The 15,451-nt window shown below is 39.6% G+C and overlaps 1 protein-coding gene across 1 annotated transcript in view; it reads right to left on the bottom strand.

Annotated features, from left to right (window-relative positions):
• The window catches only part of LOC150051229 (uncharacterized), a 34,023-nt gene extending 18,810 nt beyond the window's left edge, over positions 1 to 15,213 (bottom strand). Inside the window, exons 1-6 of the mRNA XM_090350022.1 lie at positions 8,968 to 15,213; positions 8,399 to 8,470; positions 5,982 to 6,053; positions 4,832 to 4,903; positions 4,202 to 4,282; positions 197 to 268 (exon numbers count right to left, since the gene is read on the bottom strand). Of these exons, the coding sequence (XP_090206148.1) occupies positions 197 to 268; positions 4,202 to 4,282; positions 4,832 to 4,903; positions 5,982 to 6,053; positions 8,399 to 8,470; positions 8,968 to 15,149 (6,551 nt within the window). The 5' untranslated portion in view covers positions 15,150 to 15,213. The remainder of the gene's footprint in view (positions 1 to 196; positions 269 to 4,201; positions 4,283 to 4,831; positions 4,904 to 5,981; positions 6,054 to 8,398; positions 8,471 to 8,967) is intronic.
• Between the last annotated feature and the right edge of the window lie 238 nt (positions 15,214 to 15,451).

Here is a 15,451-nt window from a genome sequence, read left to right as displayed (position 1 = left end):
TCTGGTTTTTGCCTTTAAAAAGATTGTGTAAACCCTGAACAGGAACTCCTCCCGGCCTCACTGTGCCGAGTGTCTGTGGATGAGTTCCAAGCCTGGCTTGTATCCTGCAATAAACCTTTGCTATCGCATTTTGGACACCTCGATCTTGGTGGTCTTCATTGGGGGACCCCTCCTCTGGGCACAACACAATACTTACAGATATTTTAGTGCTGGCAATTTAAAAAGATGAATATCTTCCACAGATATCAGAGGATTACGACTGAGAATTCTGCAAAACACAGAGGAATTATAATTATTAGCACTTTCAGTATGCATGAGACTACATGAAAAGTTTATATTAATTTAGTGGGTATAAAACTTTTAGGTAAAATAAAGTCACTCTGTCTTTGCCACAAGTCATTTGGAATCCATAAAGCAGACTTCCTGCTTTATGGAGAAAAGAAAAAGGATGAGAGCAAAAATGGGATTGGATAGCTGAGAAAAAAAAATTCAAAGAACTTTGAGGTCAAGACTATAGACCTGGCAGGCCACAACTGTGGCCTAGTGGTAGAGTGCTTGCCTAGCATGCATGAAACCCTGGGTTCGATTCCCCAATACCACATACACAAAAAAAGTGGCGCTCTGGTTCAAGTGGTAGAGCATTAGCTCTAAGAAAGATCAAGTACAGTGCCCAGGTGCTGAGTTCAAGCCCCAGGACTTGCAACAGAACAACACAAACAAAAATGATCCCTTTCCCTATAGGAAACATTATTTTTAGCATCATCTACAACTCATCTTTAGAAATTTAAGCCATTTATGGATGAATTCACTCACAAAGTTAAACTATGTCCATACATTCAACAATTTATGGACTTTAAAAAAAAAAAGGACCAATTCCTGTGCGCCATACTCCATACATGGTCTACACTTTTGTTTTTCTGTCACATTAGAGAGTTGTTAAACTGCAGGCAAGTCACTCTGTACTTGTCCATCTCCTGGACTGTCAACCTTTTGAGGACAGGTATCACATCTTATCACCCCTAGGGCCAGGCATAGTGCCTAAAGTTGCTGGGTCTGCAACCGTGTCTGATAAACAACATTGTATCTACACATCATTAACATAAATAAATCCAACCTTTCTCTCCCTCTCCTTCTCTGCCTTTCCCTCTACTTCTCCCTCTTCCTCTCCTTAAGAGTGACAGCTAAGGCATAGCCCTAGACTACCTAGGGGAGTATAGTATACATGTCCCAAGATCCCTTTGAAGAAATGGAGAGACATGTTGTTTCCTAGCACTTATTGAATTCTCTATTCAAACACTAGTTGACCATGTAGAGACTTTAGGAGGTCACATATGACAAACAATACTGGCATGTCCGTTGGAGATGGCACTACAGTAAATAAGAATTGATACATTAAGTAGTTACAATATCAAACCTTCAGGCTGTGGGATTGAATTTCCATATTACTATATTACAGTATTTAAGTGCCAAATTTTCATCAGAAATTTCTGTGAGGTACAAAGAAATCAATTATAGCTGCCACATGGTGATGGAAAACTAAAAGCACTCACTTTATCCCTGACAACCAAATCTTAAAGCTACCCTGTTGCTAACCTTACACTGAAATATCCCCTTCTCCTTCCCCCCACCTCACCAAACACACCCTGGGGCTATAACAGAGCCTATGAACTGAGGGTCATATTGTTTGTAAGACATATCTGCTAAAAACAATGCTATTAAAACCCCTTTTCCTTGTGACTCAAGATTGCTCTTCTACCCTGCTTTCATAACAGCACAAAGAGCCCCTTCTCATCCTGTTCCCATGCCATACAAACTACCCTTGATTTCACCTTCCCTACAGGAAACCCACCATTTCTTCTTCAGCCAGGCTGAAGAATACCTGATTGCCCTTCTTTAGTTTTCAGTCTTTATTAGAGATATTAGTCTTTAATAAAACCTGTTGGCCTGTTGATTCTGCCTTTCTGCTCTTTTTTTATTCATATGCATAGAATTTGAAGTGTTTCCTTATATAAGGGGTGAGTGGAAATCAAACCAAATAGTCCTCAAGGAAGCAAGATATTGAGTTGGTAGATTTAATTCACCTATTTAAAATGTGTTCCAGAAAAGGCTGGAAATGAAGCTGTGGCTCAAGTGATAAACTGCTAGGCTTGAGCAAAGAGTGCCCAGGCCAAGAGTTCAAACCCCAGGATAGTTCATGGGCTGGAAGTTTATAGAGCAGCTGCCTCATAAGCACACGTTCCCATGTTCAAATAGCAGTACTGACAAAAATTTAGTATGAAATAAAATGTAAGCTGGGTGCCAGGGACTCATGTACTCAGGAGGCTGAGAGCTAAGGATTGAAATTCAAAGCTAGCGTATGTAGGAAAATCCATCATGCTCTAATCTCCAATTAGCAACCAAAAAACTGGAAGTAAAACTTTGGCTTACTTGGTACAATGGTAGCCTTGAGCCAAAAACCTCAGAGACATTATACAGACCCTGAGTTCTAGTCCTGGGGCATATATACACAGGAAAATATGAAAATATATTTTTTCTGCTTTTTTCCTGTTTTCACAGTGATTAAAAAATTATATAGTTACGGGCTGGGAGTTTAGCCTAGTGGTAGCGTGCTTGCCTAGCATGCACAAAGACTTGGGTTAGGTTCCTCCTCGGTACCACATACATAGAAAAAAGCCAGAAATGGTGCTGTGGCTCAAGTGGTAGAGCTCTAGCCTTGAGAAAGCCCAAGGACAATGCCCAGGCCTTGAGTTCAAGGCCCAGGACTGGTAAAAAAAAAAATATATAGTTATAAGTCTGTGCTAATGAAGACAAGTATAAAGATGTAATATATGAGAAAGTATAAAGGAAAACATGACAATGGTAGAAAGGAATAGACTTTTGCACACTCATGAAAATAAATGGACATTAACCTGTAGAACATTAAAAATTAAGATGTTAATGATAATCCCTAATCACTAAGAAAATAAATCAAAATTATATAGGTAGAAAAAAGAATTACTCCTTGACTGTTTATATTCATTATAATTTGATTGAATTAAACTTCAATTAAAAGGGAGAACATTTTTTTCTTGCTGTGTGTGTGTATGTGTTTAGGATTAAATGATTAACAAATATGAGGGCCTCACATATGTTGGACAAGCAGTCTACCACTTCAGGTATACTGTAGCCCAGAATAGATTTTTTAAATATATGTTCCTCAAGTCGGGCATGGTGGCTCATGCCTGTAATCCTAGCTACTCAGGAGGCTGAGATCTGAGGATCAAGGTTCAAAGCCAGCCTGGGCAATACTAAGCCCAAAGACTCTTATCTACAATTAATCACTAGAAAACTAGAAGTGGTGCTATGGCTCAAGGGATAGTGTGGTAGCCTTGAGCTGAAGAACTCAGGAACAGTGTCCAGGCCCAGAATTCAAGCCCCATGACCCACAAAAAATAAATAGATAAATAAAAATAATAACATTCCAGCTGATTGAGAAAAGTGTCTTTAGCACATTGTCAGGAATGATTTCTGCTTCACCATTAAAAGAGGCTGACATTGAGAAGCAGCTATCCTTTTGCTCCCTGGAAGACTTGGTTTTCAACACTGCCCTTTGCAATTCTGTCTCATTTAAAGGCAGTTAGGGGACCTGGGAATGTGGCTTAGTGGTAGACTGCTTGCCTGGTATGCATGAAGCCCTGGGCCCTGGGTTTGATTCCTCAGAACTACATAAACAAAGAAAGCTGGAAGTGGTATTGTGGCTCAAGTGGTAGACTACTAGCTTTGAGCAAAAGAAGCTCAGTGATAGTGCCTAAGCACTGAGTTCAAGCCCCAGGACTGGCAATAATTAAAAATAAATAAAAGCAGTTAGGAATTGACTCAGCAGTTGAGGAAGAATGAATGTTAATTTTATAAGTGAATTCCAGAATAGCATCACATACCAGAATAGCATCATTGACTCTCATGGTGCCGCCAGTATGAATGGTACTTGCATGATATCTCTGTTGTACTTGTCAAAGATCAGGACCAGAGAAACAAAAGACTGTCAAATGTAAGTCACACAAGTCTCCTGGCCTTGTGTACCTTAGTTTCCTCATAAAAAAAAAATAGGTCCTAAAGGTATAGCATACTTTTTAGAATTCATATAGTCCTACACCAAGCTAACCAATAAGGATATGAGGTTTTTAACCCATAAATAACAATTTATTTATCTTGTTTCACTTACAATTGGTGCAAAAACTGCATTCCATGCCATGCCTCAAATGTTCCAAAGCTCAGTTCTGTGAGTAAATTGCAACCAAGATTTCTACCAAGAATAATAACAATAATAATAAGCCAAAGAAAAAGAAAAAAAGATATTCTTTCAGAACATGCATTATTTCATAGTGATTCTAATTCACTTACTGTGAAACATACTTCAATACTTTCCCCAGGCTTTAAAAATCTTACTGTGAAAGATGTTGGCTTGTGATTCACATTTTTTACATTTACATCAGTGTCAAGTGACATTTATGTGGAACAAGTTTCCTAGCTTCAACATGATTGATATTTTGGGCTGGACAATTCTTGGCTGTGGAGATAGTCCTGTACATTATAGGATATTTACATCATCCTTAGTGTTAGATGTCCATTAGATTCTGAAAACTTACCCAAAGTTGCCAAATGTCCCCTAGGTACAAAGCCACACTGACCAAGAGTCACTGCTTTGCAGTGATTCTCTCTGACCTATAATAATTCTTATACTTATCTTCACTAGAAACTAAAAGGATCTGCTATATATATTAGTAACTGCTGAGTAGCAAAAAATTATATTTGAAAATGAGTAGTACAATTCAAGATTTTATTTGTAACTTACAGAAATTTTAGAAAAGGTAGTGGTTCAAATGTGCTTCTTTCAATAGACTGTATTTTATTGCAAGACAAATCTCTAGGAAAAGGAAAAGGAAAATAGTGCACTGATTAGTTAACTATTAGATATCTGATTACAGAAATGAATAGTATAAATTTGAATTCATGATATTAAGCTATTTTTTTTTAAACCCTGAACTTTTATCTACATCTGAGTCTCACGTTTTTTGTGTGTGGGTCCTGGGGCTTGAACTCAGGGCCTGAGTGCTGCCCCTGAGCTTTTTTAATTCAGGATAATGCTCTACTGCTTTAGTCACAGCTCCATATTTAGCTCTTTGGTGATAAATTGTAGATAAGAATCTCACAGATGCTGCTATTGGGGATGGCTTTGAATCTAGATCCTCAGGCTTCAGCCTCCTGAGTAACTAGGACTACAAGTATGAGCCACCAGTGCCCTCCAAATCTTACTTTTATGATCTTGATCACTAAAAAGTACACTATAGATCTTATTAGATTTTGTTAGATGGCAAAGAAGCTCAGGGACAGTGCCCAGGCCTTGAGTTCAAACCTTACAATTGACAAAAAAAAAAAAAGGCAAAAACCTGAAAGTGGCACTGATTACTCACTCCTGTAAGTCCTAACCACTCAAGAGACTCTTATCTCCAATAAATTACAACAAAATAAAACAAAGATATACACAAAAAGAAACTACAAATGAAGCTGTGGCTCAGGTGGTAGAATGCTAACCTTAAGCAAGAGAAGCTCAGACAGAGAGCACCTAGACCCTGAATTCAAGCCCCATAACCAGTACACACTTACCAAAAAAAAAAAGTAAAACAAAAACATCAGACTGGATTGGGTTCAATACATGAGCAGTAGACTAAATACAAGTAGCTGGAATATGAGCATTTTTAAAAACCAGGTTCATTAGAGGATCAATTGGCTTATTGCCATTTTTTTCTCAGTAAAGGGTATTTTTTTTCCTGATTAAATGACTGGCATGCATTAATCATGTTAAATATTTAATCCTAGAGATGGGCTGCTACGTACACTGAGTCACAGAATTATAGAATTTTACTGGTAGAAGAGATTTTAATAATGATCTAATTTGAACACCTTATTCATTTCATAGATGACTTACAAATATGTGCACTTACAAGACCATGACAGATAGCAGGCCTTCAAAAGAATCCTTACGTAATTCAGTCAGATGATTTTCACTGAGGATTCTGGAAGATGAAAAAATTATTCCTGCATCAAAATTCATCAAGTACAGATCATCAAGTGATGAAAAGACATGAAGAAATGAAGGCTGTGATTTTCTGTTGCCAAGCACAATTTTTTGAGGATGATTAAATATTCATGTCTACTTCTAGATTAGAATTCTAAAGTAATATTTTCTGACATTGACAATAAAGTGTATTCAATCATGTTTTTTGTTTTTGTTTTTGCTGTCCCGGGGCTTGAACTCAGGGCCTGAGCACTGTCCTTGGGTTTTCTCAAGGCTAGAGTTCCACCCCTTGCCTCACAGCACCACTTTCATCTTTTCGATATATGTGGTACCAAGGAATTAACCTGGGTCTTCATGCATTCTAGGCAAGCACTCTACCATTAGGCCATCTCCTGGACTTAGTCATGTTCTTATAGCTATGAATGCAACAAGAAAATAAGACGTGCCTTAAAAAAAAACAGTAATAGGGGCTGGGAGTTTGGCCTAGTGGTAGAATAGCTTGCCTAGGATGCATGAAGACCCAGGTTTGATTTCTCAATACCACATACATAGAAAAAAAGCTGGAAGTGGTGCTGAGGCTCAAGTGGTAGAGCTCTAGCCTTGAAAAACTCCAAGGGTCAGGCCCTGAAATTAAGCTCAGAACTGGCAAAAAAAAAAAAGAGAGAAGAAAACAAACCCACAGTAATAGAATTATAAAATAAACCATGATGTGTCCATATGTTTATTGAGGTATACATACAACATTATGCAGGAGATTAAGTGAATTAGGATAACTCTCTGTGTATAGAAAAGAAACATGACACATCAGGTAGTGAAAAAATCAAGTTGTAAGACATTAACTTTATTTTTATTTTTATGTTTACTTTTTGTGTCAGTTCTGAGTCTTGAACTTGGGGCCTAGACGCTGTCCCTTCACCTTTGTGCTCAAGACTAGCACCCTACCACTTGAGCCACAGCTCCACTTCTGGATGTATGTAGGAGATAGATGGTGTTTGGTCTGTCTCTGAACCATGATCATTAGATCTTAGCCTTCTGAACATAGGTGGCTCATAATCGTAGCTACTCAGAAGGCTGAGATCTAAGGACTATGGTTCAAATCCAGTCCTGGATTCTTATTCCAAATTAACCACACAGGAAGTGGTGCTGTGGCTCAAGTGGTAGAGGGCTAGCTTTGAGCACAAACACTCAGGATAGTGTTGGACCTTGAATTCTAGAAATCAGCACAAGAAAGAAAAGAAAATAAGAAGGAAGGAAAATTATACCACAAACTATTCCTTCCTTCCTTCCTTCCTTCCTTCCTTTCTTTCTTTCTTTCTTTCTTTCTTTCTTTCTTTCTTTCTTTCTTTCTTTCTTTCTTTCTTTCCTCCCTTCCTTCCTTCCTTCTCTTTCTTTCTTAGACTGGGACTTGAACTCAGTACTTGCTGCCATCGTTCATCTTCAACTATACTCTTTAGTTTCCAATCTACCTACTATTTTATTTGTATTTTTTAAGAAAACAATCTTGTAGCCAGATGCAGTGGTTCATGCCTGTAATCCTAGCTACTAAGGAGGCTAAAATCTGAAGATGAAGGTTCAAAGCCAGCCCAGGCACTAAAGACTGTGAGACTCATCTCCAATTAACCACTAGAAAATTGGAAGTGGCACTGAGGCTCAAGGGGTAGGGCGATAGTCTTGAGCTGAAGAGCTCATGGACAGCTCCCAGGCCCAGAGTTCAAGCCCCAAGACTGACCAATAAAATCATCATCATCATCATCATCATCATCATTATCATCATCATCATCATCATCATCATGTAAGTCAGGTGCTAGTAGCTCATGCCTGTAATTCTAACTATTCAGGAGGCTGAGATCTGATCATCATGGCTCAAAGCCAGTCTGGAAAGAGAGGGTCTTATCTCAAATTAATTACCAATAGAGCTGAAAGTCAAGCTGAGGCTTGGGTGGTAGAGTCCTGGCCTTGAGCAAAAGCAGCTCAGGAACAGCACCAAAGCTGTAAGTTCAAGCCCCAAACTGGTATACACACACATACAAAAAAAGAACATAATCATGTACTATTTATGCAATGGAAAATAAATTTACATTGCCTTCGTTAATTCAAAGAAAGTCCATGGAACTATTGTACATTATGACTATAAGTCTTCACGATGCATGCAAAACAGGAGTCCTGCCACTTAATTATACCCTCAGTATCCATAGGGTTTAATGCTTTAACCTTTCTGTTAGTAGAGGTTGCTTAGGATGTGGAGGAGACATGATTTTCCTATGAATATTCTCTTCAGAATTCTGGACCAAGAAGGGTCCAATAGTACAGCTTTATATTCACATTTGGGGAAAATATACTCACAGTTTTTCAGCCCAAGGGTATTCTCTCCATGTATTTTCATCAGTATAAGAAATAGCATTTCCATGGAAATTTCTATGGAGAAAGTTTATATTCATGAAAAAGTAGGAAAGGAAATAGAGACAAAAGTCATTTCAACCTCATGAGGGATAATCAAATACAGAAAATAAAAAACACCGTTTTCTATTTCTATTTTCTAGAGCTATGAGCTTCCCACACTTTGCATTATAAAGAAACAACCCCAGGCCAACTAGCACAAATAATGAGGCCTCTTAATAGAAGACTGATTCAATCTATTATGTATGTAATGCCAGTCAATTATCTTGACTGTCAGTATTTTTCCCCAAATAATCTTTTTGTTTAAACTGACTTCTACAAATCAATAAGAAAATGGTAACAGAAAAGCATAGATATTTTAACTATTACTAAGAATAAATTGTTTTTAAAACCCTCTGTGAGGTAGCACCAAAGCCCAAGTACTCTTAGGAGGAAAGAACACTTAGAACAAATGAAAATTTAAATGGCAATGTCAGGCAGAATTCCCAGCACAAAGAAGAAAAGATGATTCTTACAAGGAAGTGAAGATTTTCATCTTGGCAGTGGGATCTGGTACAGGCACTTGGTGGAGCCTCTGCTTTGGGTTAAGACCAACACACACCAGAGCCTGAAACTGGCAGGTACAGAGCTCACATATGTTGGTGCTGGGAAAGGCAATCTGTTCCAGGTGCACAGCTAAAGTATTTTCTGTAGCAGAATTTACAGAATGCGGAGTTATGGTAAATTCCACATTCAAAGAGTGTGCTGTGACTGGAGTCTGAAATGTCATTTTAGGCTGATTTGGAGGCACGATAGTAGTTGGCTTCAGTACTGAAGAATATTCAGTCCCTGCAGTGGATCCTGATGTTGAGGGAAGCACTAGGTCCAGAGATGGAAGAGGGACCTTGGATGGTTTTGTGTGGTGAATTCTATCATGACCTGGCATTGAAACTGGCATCACATAAAACACTACAGCTTGAGACATAAGCCCCTTAAGTGGTGTTGAATGTTCTGTTATGGTATCCTGTATGGTTGGAGCAGGTTCAATTTCCATACCGGATCCTGGAGTTAAGGTAAGGTCCAGATCAAAAGGCTGAACTGTGACTTGAGCTGGGTGTGGATTCTGAGCTGGAACCGGGGATGGTATCTCAGGCTTCATTAAAGAAACTCTCGGCTTTTTCAGAGCTGAAGAATGTTCAGACTCTCTGGTGGGTTCTGGAGTTATGTTAATTTCCACATCCAAGTGTGGAACTGTGACACTGGGCAATGCTTGATCCTGATCTGATATTATCTCAAAATGCACTGGAGCATGAACTATATGTGGTTTTGGAAACTGAGCTAGAGCCACATTTTCTGCTGAAGGTAGTTCTACCTCCATAGGAAAGTCTGAAAGCTTAGTCGGGGCTTCCTGCCTGATGAAAGGAGTTTCAATTTCTTCCAAAGTATGTACATTCTCTGCTATGGCTTCCTGTTGGGTAGAAAGAGTTCCATCTCCAGTTGCTTCTAGAGATGAAGCCTCCTGAATTGGTATAGGTTCAGCCTCTTCAGAAATCTCTGGAAACAGAGGTGGAGCCTCATGGGGCTGGGCTATAGAAGATCTGTCATTCATTGGAACTGCGTTATAATCTGGAGTCGCATAGTAGATTTCTGTAGTAGGTTCTGGTTTTATGGGAAATCCCACATCTGGATGTTCAACAGTCATGCTGGGAAAGTCTGAGTACTGAGCTTCTTCTGGTTGTGGAAGTGGGGCAATGGATTCATGATGCTCAGAAAATTGAGCTGGTTGCTCCTGATAGATCAAAGGTTCAAATTCCTCAGTATGCTCTGAAGCCTGAGCTTGAGTTTCTGGATGCATTTCAGAAGGATGCTTCTTCTGAGGATATTCAAAATGATGAGTTGTCTGTTTCTGCTCACTGAGCACATGTACTACCTCCTGTGCATTCTCTGTAAGCCAAGATTGGGTATCATGCTGGACCAGAGCAGCTTGAATTTCCTTGATAGGCCCTGAATGTACAGTAACTCCCATATCTTTAGGCTTAACTTTAAAATGGTCCAAGTTTTTATGGTTGTGTTCAGGCTTACCTTTAAAATTGTCCTCGTTTTCATGGTAATTTTCAGGGTTACCTTTAAAGTTGTCAGAGTTTTCATGATCATGTTCAGTATTACCTTTAAAGTCATCCAAATTTTCAGGCTTACCTTTAAAATCGTACAAGTTTTCATGGTAATGTTCAGGGTTATCTTTAAGGTCGTTCAAGTTTTCATGGTAATTTTCAGGCTTACCTTTAAAGTCCTCCAATTTTTCTAGGTAATGTTCAGGGTTATCTTTAAAATCATCCAAGTTATCATGGTAAATTTCAGGCTTTATGTGAAAATCATTCAAGTTATCATGGTAATTTCCAGGCTTACCTTGAAAGTCTTCCAAGTTATAATGATAATTTTCAGGCTTAATTTTAAAATTGTCCAAGTTATCATGGTAATTTTCAGGCTTAACTTTAAAATTGTCCAAGTTATCATGGTAATTTTCAGGCTTAACGTTAAAGTCTCCCGAGTTATCGTGGTAATTTTCAGGCTTAACGTTAAAGCCGCCCGAGTTATCATGGTAATTTTCAGGCTTAACGTTAAAGCCACCCGAGTTATCATGGTAATTTTCAGACTTTATGTTAAAGCCACCCGAGTTATCATGGTAATTTTCAGGCTTAATGTTAAAGCCGCCCGAGTTATCATGGTAATTTTCAGGCTTAACGTTAAAATCGCCCGAGTTATCATGGTAATTTTCAGCCTTAACTTTAAAATCAACCAAGTTATCATGGTAATTTTCTGGCTTGATGTTAAAATCACCCGAGTTATCATGGTAATTTTCAAGCCTAACATTAACATCGCCCAAGTTATCATGGTAATTTTCAGGCATAATGTTTAAATCAGCCAAGTTATAGTGGTAATTTTCAGATTTAACGTTAAAATCACCTAAGTTATCATGGTAGTTTTCAGGCTTATCTTTAATGCCACCTGAGTTATCATGGTAATTTTCAGGCTTACCTTTAAAATCATACAAGTTTTCATGGTAATTTTCAGGCTTAACATTAAAATCGCCTAAGTTATCATGATAATTTTCAGGCTTAACGTTAAAATCACCCAAGTTATCATGATAATTTTCAGGCTTAACGTTAAAATCACCCGAGTTATCATGGTAATTTTCAGGCTTAACGTTAAAATCGCCCAAGTTATCATGGTAATTTTCAGGCTTAACATTAAAATCACCTAAGTTATCATGGTAATTTTCAGGCTTTATTTTAAAATCATTCACATTATCATGGTAATTTCCAGGCTTACCTTCAAAGTTGCCCAAGTTATCATGGTAATTTTCAGGCTTAACGTTAAAATCGCCCAAGTTATCATGGTAATTTTCAGGTTTAATGTTAAAGTTGCCCAAGTTATCATGGTAATTTTCTGGCTTAACATTAAAGTTGCCCAAGTTATCATGGTAATTTTCAGTTTTAACGTTAAAATCGCCCAAGTTATCATGGTAATTTTCAGGCTTAACGTTAAAGCCGCCCAAGTTATCATGGTAATTTTCAGGTTTAACATTAAAGTCGCCCAAGTTATCATGGTAATTTTCAGGCTTAACGTTAAAATCACCCGAGTTATCATGGTAATTTTCAGGCTTAATGTTAAAGTCGCCCGAGTTATCATGGTAATTTTCAGGCTTAACGTTAAAATTGCCCGAGTTATCGTGGTAATTTTCAGGCTTAACGTTAAAGTTGCCCGAGTTATCATGGTAATTTTCAGGCTTAATGTTAAAATTGCCCGAGTTATCATGGTAATTTTCAGGCTTAACATTAAAATTGCCCGAGTTATCATGGTAATTTTCAGGTTTAACGTTAAAATCATTCAAGTTATCATGGTAATTTTCAAGTTTAACATTAAAGTCGCCCAAGTTATCATGGTAATTTTCAGGTTTAACGTTAAAATCATTAAAGTTATCATGGTAATTTTCAGGTTTAACGTTAAAGTCGCCCAAGTTATCACGGTAATTTTCAGGCTTAACGTTAAAGTCGCCCAAGTTATCATGATAATTTTCAGGTTTAACGTTAAAATCGCCCGAGTTTTCATGGTAATTTTCAGGCTTAACGTTAAAGTCGCCCAAGTTATCATGATAATTTTCAGGTTTAACGTTAAAGTCGCCCAAGTTATCATGGTAATTTTCAGGCTTAACGTTAAAATCACCCGAGTTATCATGGTAATTTTCAGGCTTAACGTTAAAATCGCCCGAGTTTTCATGGTAATTTTCAGGCTTAATGTTAAAATCGCCCAAGTTATCATGGTAATTTTCAGGCTTAACATTAATACTGGTTAAGTAGTCATGGTAATATCGGTACAGATCTGTGGGTTGAATTGTCATCTTGTCATGGGTGAGAGTTTTAGCTACACTCTCCTTTGGAGACTCTGAAGCGTGAATTGGAGCCTCTTGCTTGACTGGAGGTGTGACTTCCTCAGGATATTTTTCAAGGCGAGCTTCATCTTCCAAGTGGCTTCCAGAGTGTTCCACCTTTTGAGAAGACTCAGAATGTTGAACTGGGTGCTCTTGCTCATTGAGAGAAGTTTCAGTTGCCAAAGTCTTAGGTAGGACCTCTACTTGGGTTAAGGAAAGTTGATCCTCCTCAGCAACCTTTAAAGGATGACTGGAGGATTTCAGATCATTTCCAGAAATTTCAGTCTCCCCATGAGATTCAGAATGCTGACCTGGCTGTTCCTCCTTGCTGGTAGGGCTGTCTGCTTCCACAGGAAGACCATGTGGCTTAATGGAGGAATTGTGCTTGGTTACATTAGTTTCAATTGCCTCAGTAGGCTCTGAAGTTATGGCAACTTCCTTATCTTCAGGCTTAACTTTAATACCACCCAAATTATCATCATGAGCTTGAATCTGACTTGGGTGTTTTGTCACCTTTTCTGGTGTTTCTACTACATTCTCCATATGCGACTCTGGAGCTTGGGCTGGAGTCTCATGTTCAGCTGGATGTGTGTTTTCCTCCAGAGGCTTTTCAGGCTCAGCATTGTCTTCCAGGTGGCTTCCAGAGGATTCTACTTCATGAGGAGATTCAGAATGAGCTGCTTGCTCTTGTTCACTGGGATGAGGTTTATTCAGCCAAACAGGGCCAGAAGTCTGATATGGGCCAGCATGATGGTTTAAAGATTGAAGATCCTCACTGAACTCTGAAGGCTGAATTGAGGACACCAGATAGCTTTCAGACAGTTCATCCTCTCCAGGCGACTGAGATGGCTGAGCTGTTTGCTCCTCATGGTGAGAAGTGGGTTCAGCCACAACAGAAGATCCTAGAGGTTGACTTGGGACCTCATGCTGGTCTATGAAATGTTCTGCCTCCTTGGTAGGCTCTGAATTCATGGAAACTTCCGCATCAAGGGGCTTAACTGTAACATTGGGGAAGTAGTCATGGTAATCTTGATCATCATCTGAAAGTTGAACTCTCACCTCCCGATGTGGCAAATTTGTAATTATTTTCTCCATAAGGGACTCTGGAGCTTGAACTGGAATCTCTTGCTGAACCGGAGGTGTGACTTCCTCTGAAGCTTTTTCAGGATGAGCTGGGACTTCCAGCTGGCTTTCTGCATGTTCCGTATCCTTGTGGAGCTCATCTGAAGGCTGAACTGGCCCCTTTTCATGGGTAGATGAATGTTTTTCCTCCTCATCACTCTCTGGAGGCTGAGCATTGGTCTGCTGGGTTTGGGGAATAGTAACCTCCATATTCAGAGGATTAATCAAGGCATTTGGAAAGGCTGAAAAATGAGTTTCTTTCCTACTTGAAAATGAAAACTTGACCCCACCAGGCACAGATGGTATGACCCTCTCATTAGCAAGCTGGTGTTGAGCTGTTGTGTCTCTCTGGGATCCAGAGAATGAAACCTTCTCAGGAGTCTCTGGAGTTTGGGTCTCCAGCTGGAACTTAGAAGGTTTAACTTGCACAAGAAGCTCTGAAGGCTTGCTTGTATTCTCTTTGGGTTTAAGAGATAGGTTGTCAAAATGAACTACATTTGTACTTTTATCTGAATAATTCTGCAAAGGTTGTTTCTGAAGCTGAGGTTGCACAAATTGTTTTTCAGTTCCAACAATAAATGTAGCAAGTCGAGAAGGCTGAGCAATATCATTCTCCTTGGTCCCTGGTGAAACAAATGGTGTTGTTTTTGTACTCTGATTTACAGATGCAAGAAGTATTTCAAACGACTGGTGATCTGAAGCCTGATCTAGATCAATCGTCTGAATCTTACTTTTGAGTGGATGAGGGGGAGGTCCGGCCTTCTTGTAATCTCCACTTGAAACTTGCACCACCTCTGGGAGTCTCTGTGGAATTAACTTGTCTGGCAGATCTTGATGAGGAATTAGAAACTGTTTTGACTTTGGAGAGGGCTGTCCAGAATGTGAGTCCAGAAATGGAAGCAAACTGTCGGTCATCTCCTGAGATGGTGCAGACATCTTGGAAGGGGCAGAAGAACCAAGGTTATAGGGGCCTCTGGAGTCCGCTGGTGGTGTCAGGATGTTGGGAGATTCAGTTGGGAGATATGAGGGGAGGGAGGCCAGCTGGACTGAATTCCTAGCCCAATGCGCAATTGGAGCTGGCTGGACCAAAAGCCACAACTGTAGCAATGTGGGGAGGAGCTTTAAGGCCCAAAGACACACCGGGGACATTACAGGCAACAGAAACATGACAGGCGGATTCACTGCCAATCGCGAGCCAACGCCAGTCACCGGAGCCAAAGCGTTATGGCGGGGTCTTGACCCCCACCCCCCGGCTACCCGGCAACTGTGCGTGACCTGCCTTGCCCCGCCCCTTGTTTATGACATGTTTGTTTATGAAACAGAGACCTTCATAAGGCAAGGCTCAGTTGTGTTCTACAGGTACAGGAAGTCTTTTCTCACTCCGCTGCGGCTGGAACCTTCCCTGAAAGGAGGGTCCACCAAGTCCCGTAGAGTCCCTCCCCACCAGGGCTTCTCCCCCACTGAAGGCA

Source organism: Megascapheus bottae, chromosome 17, assembly GCF_031878675.1.
Source record: "Megascapheus bottae isolate mThoBot1 chromosome 17, mThoBot2.hap1, whole genome shotgun sequence".
NCBI lineage: Eukaryota > Metazoa > Chordata > Mammalia > Rodentia > Geomyidae > Megascapheus > Megascapheus bottae.
This window is presented reverse-complemented; position numbering and strand designations above follow the sequence as displayed.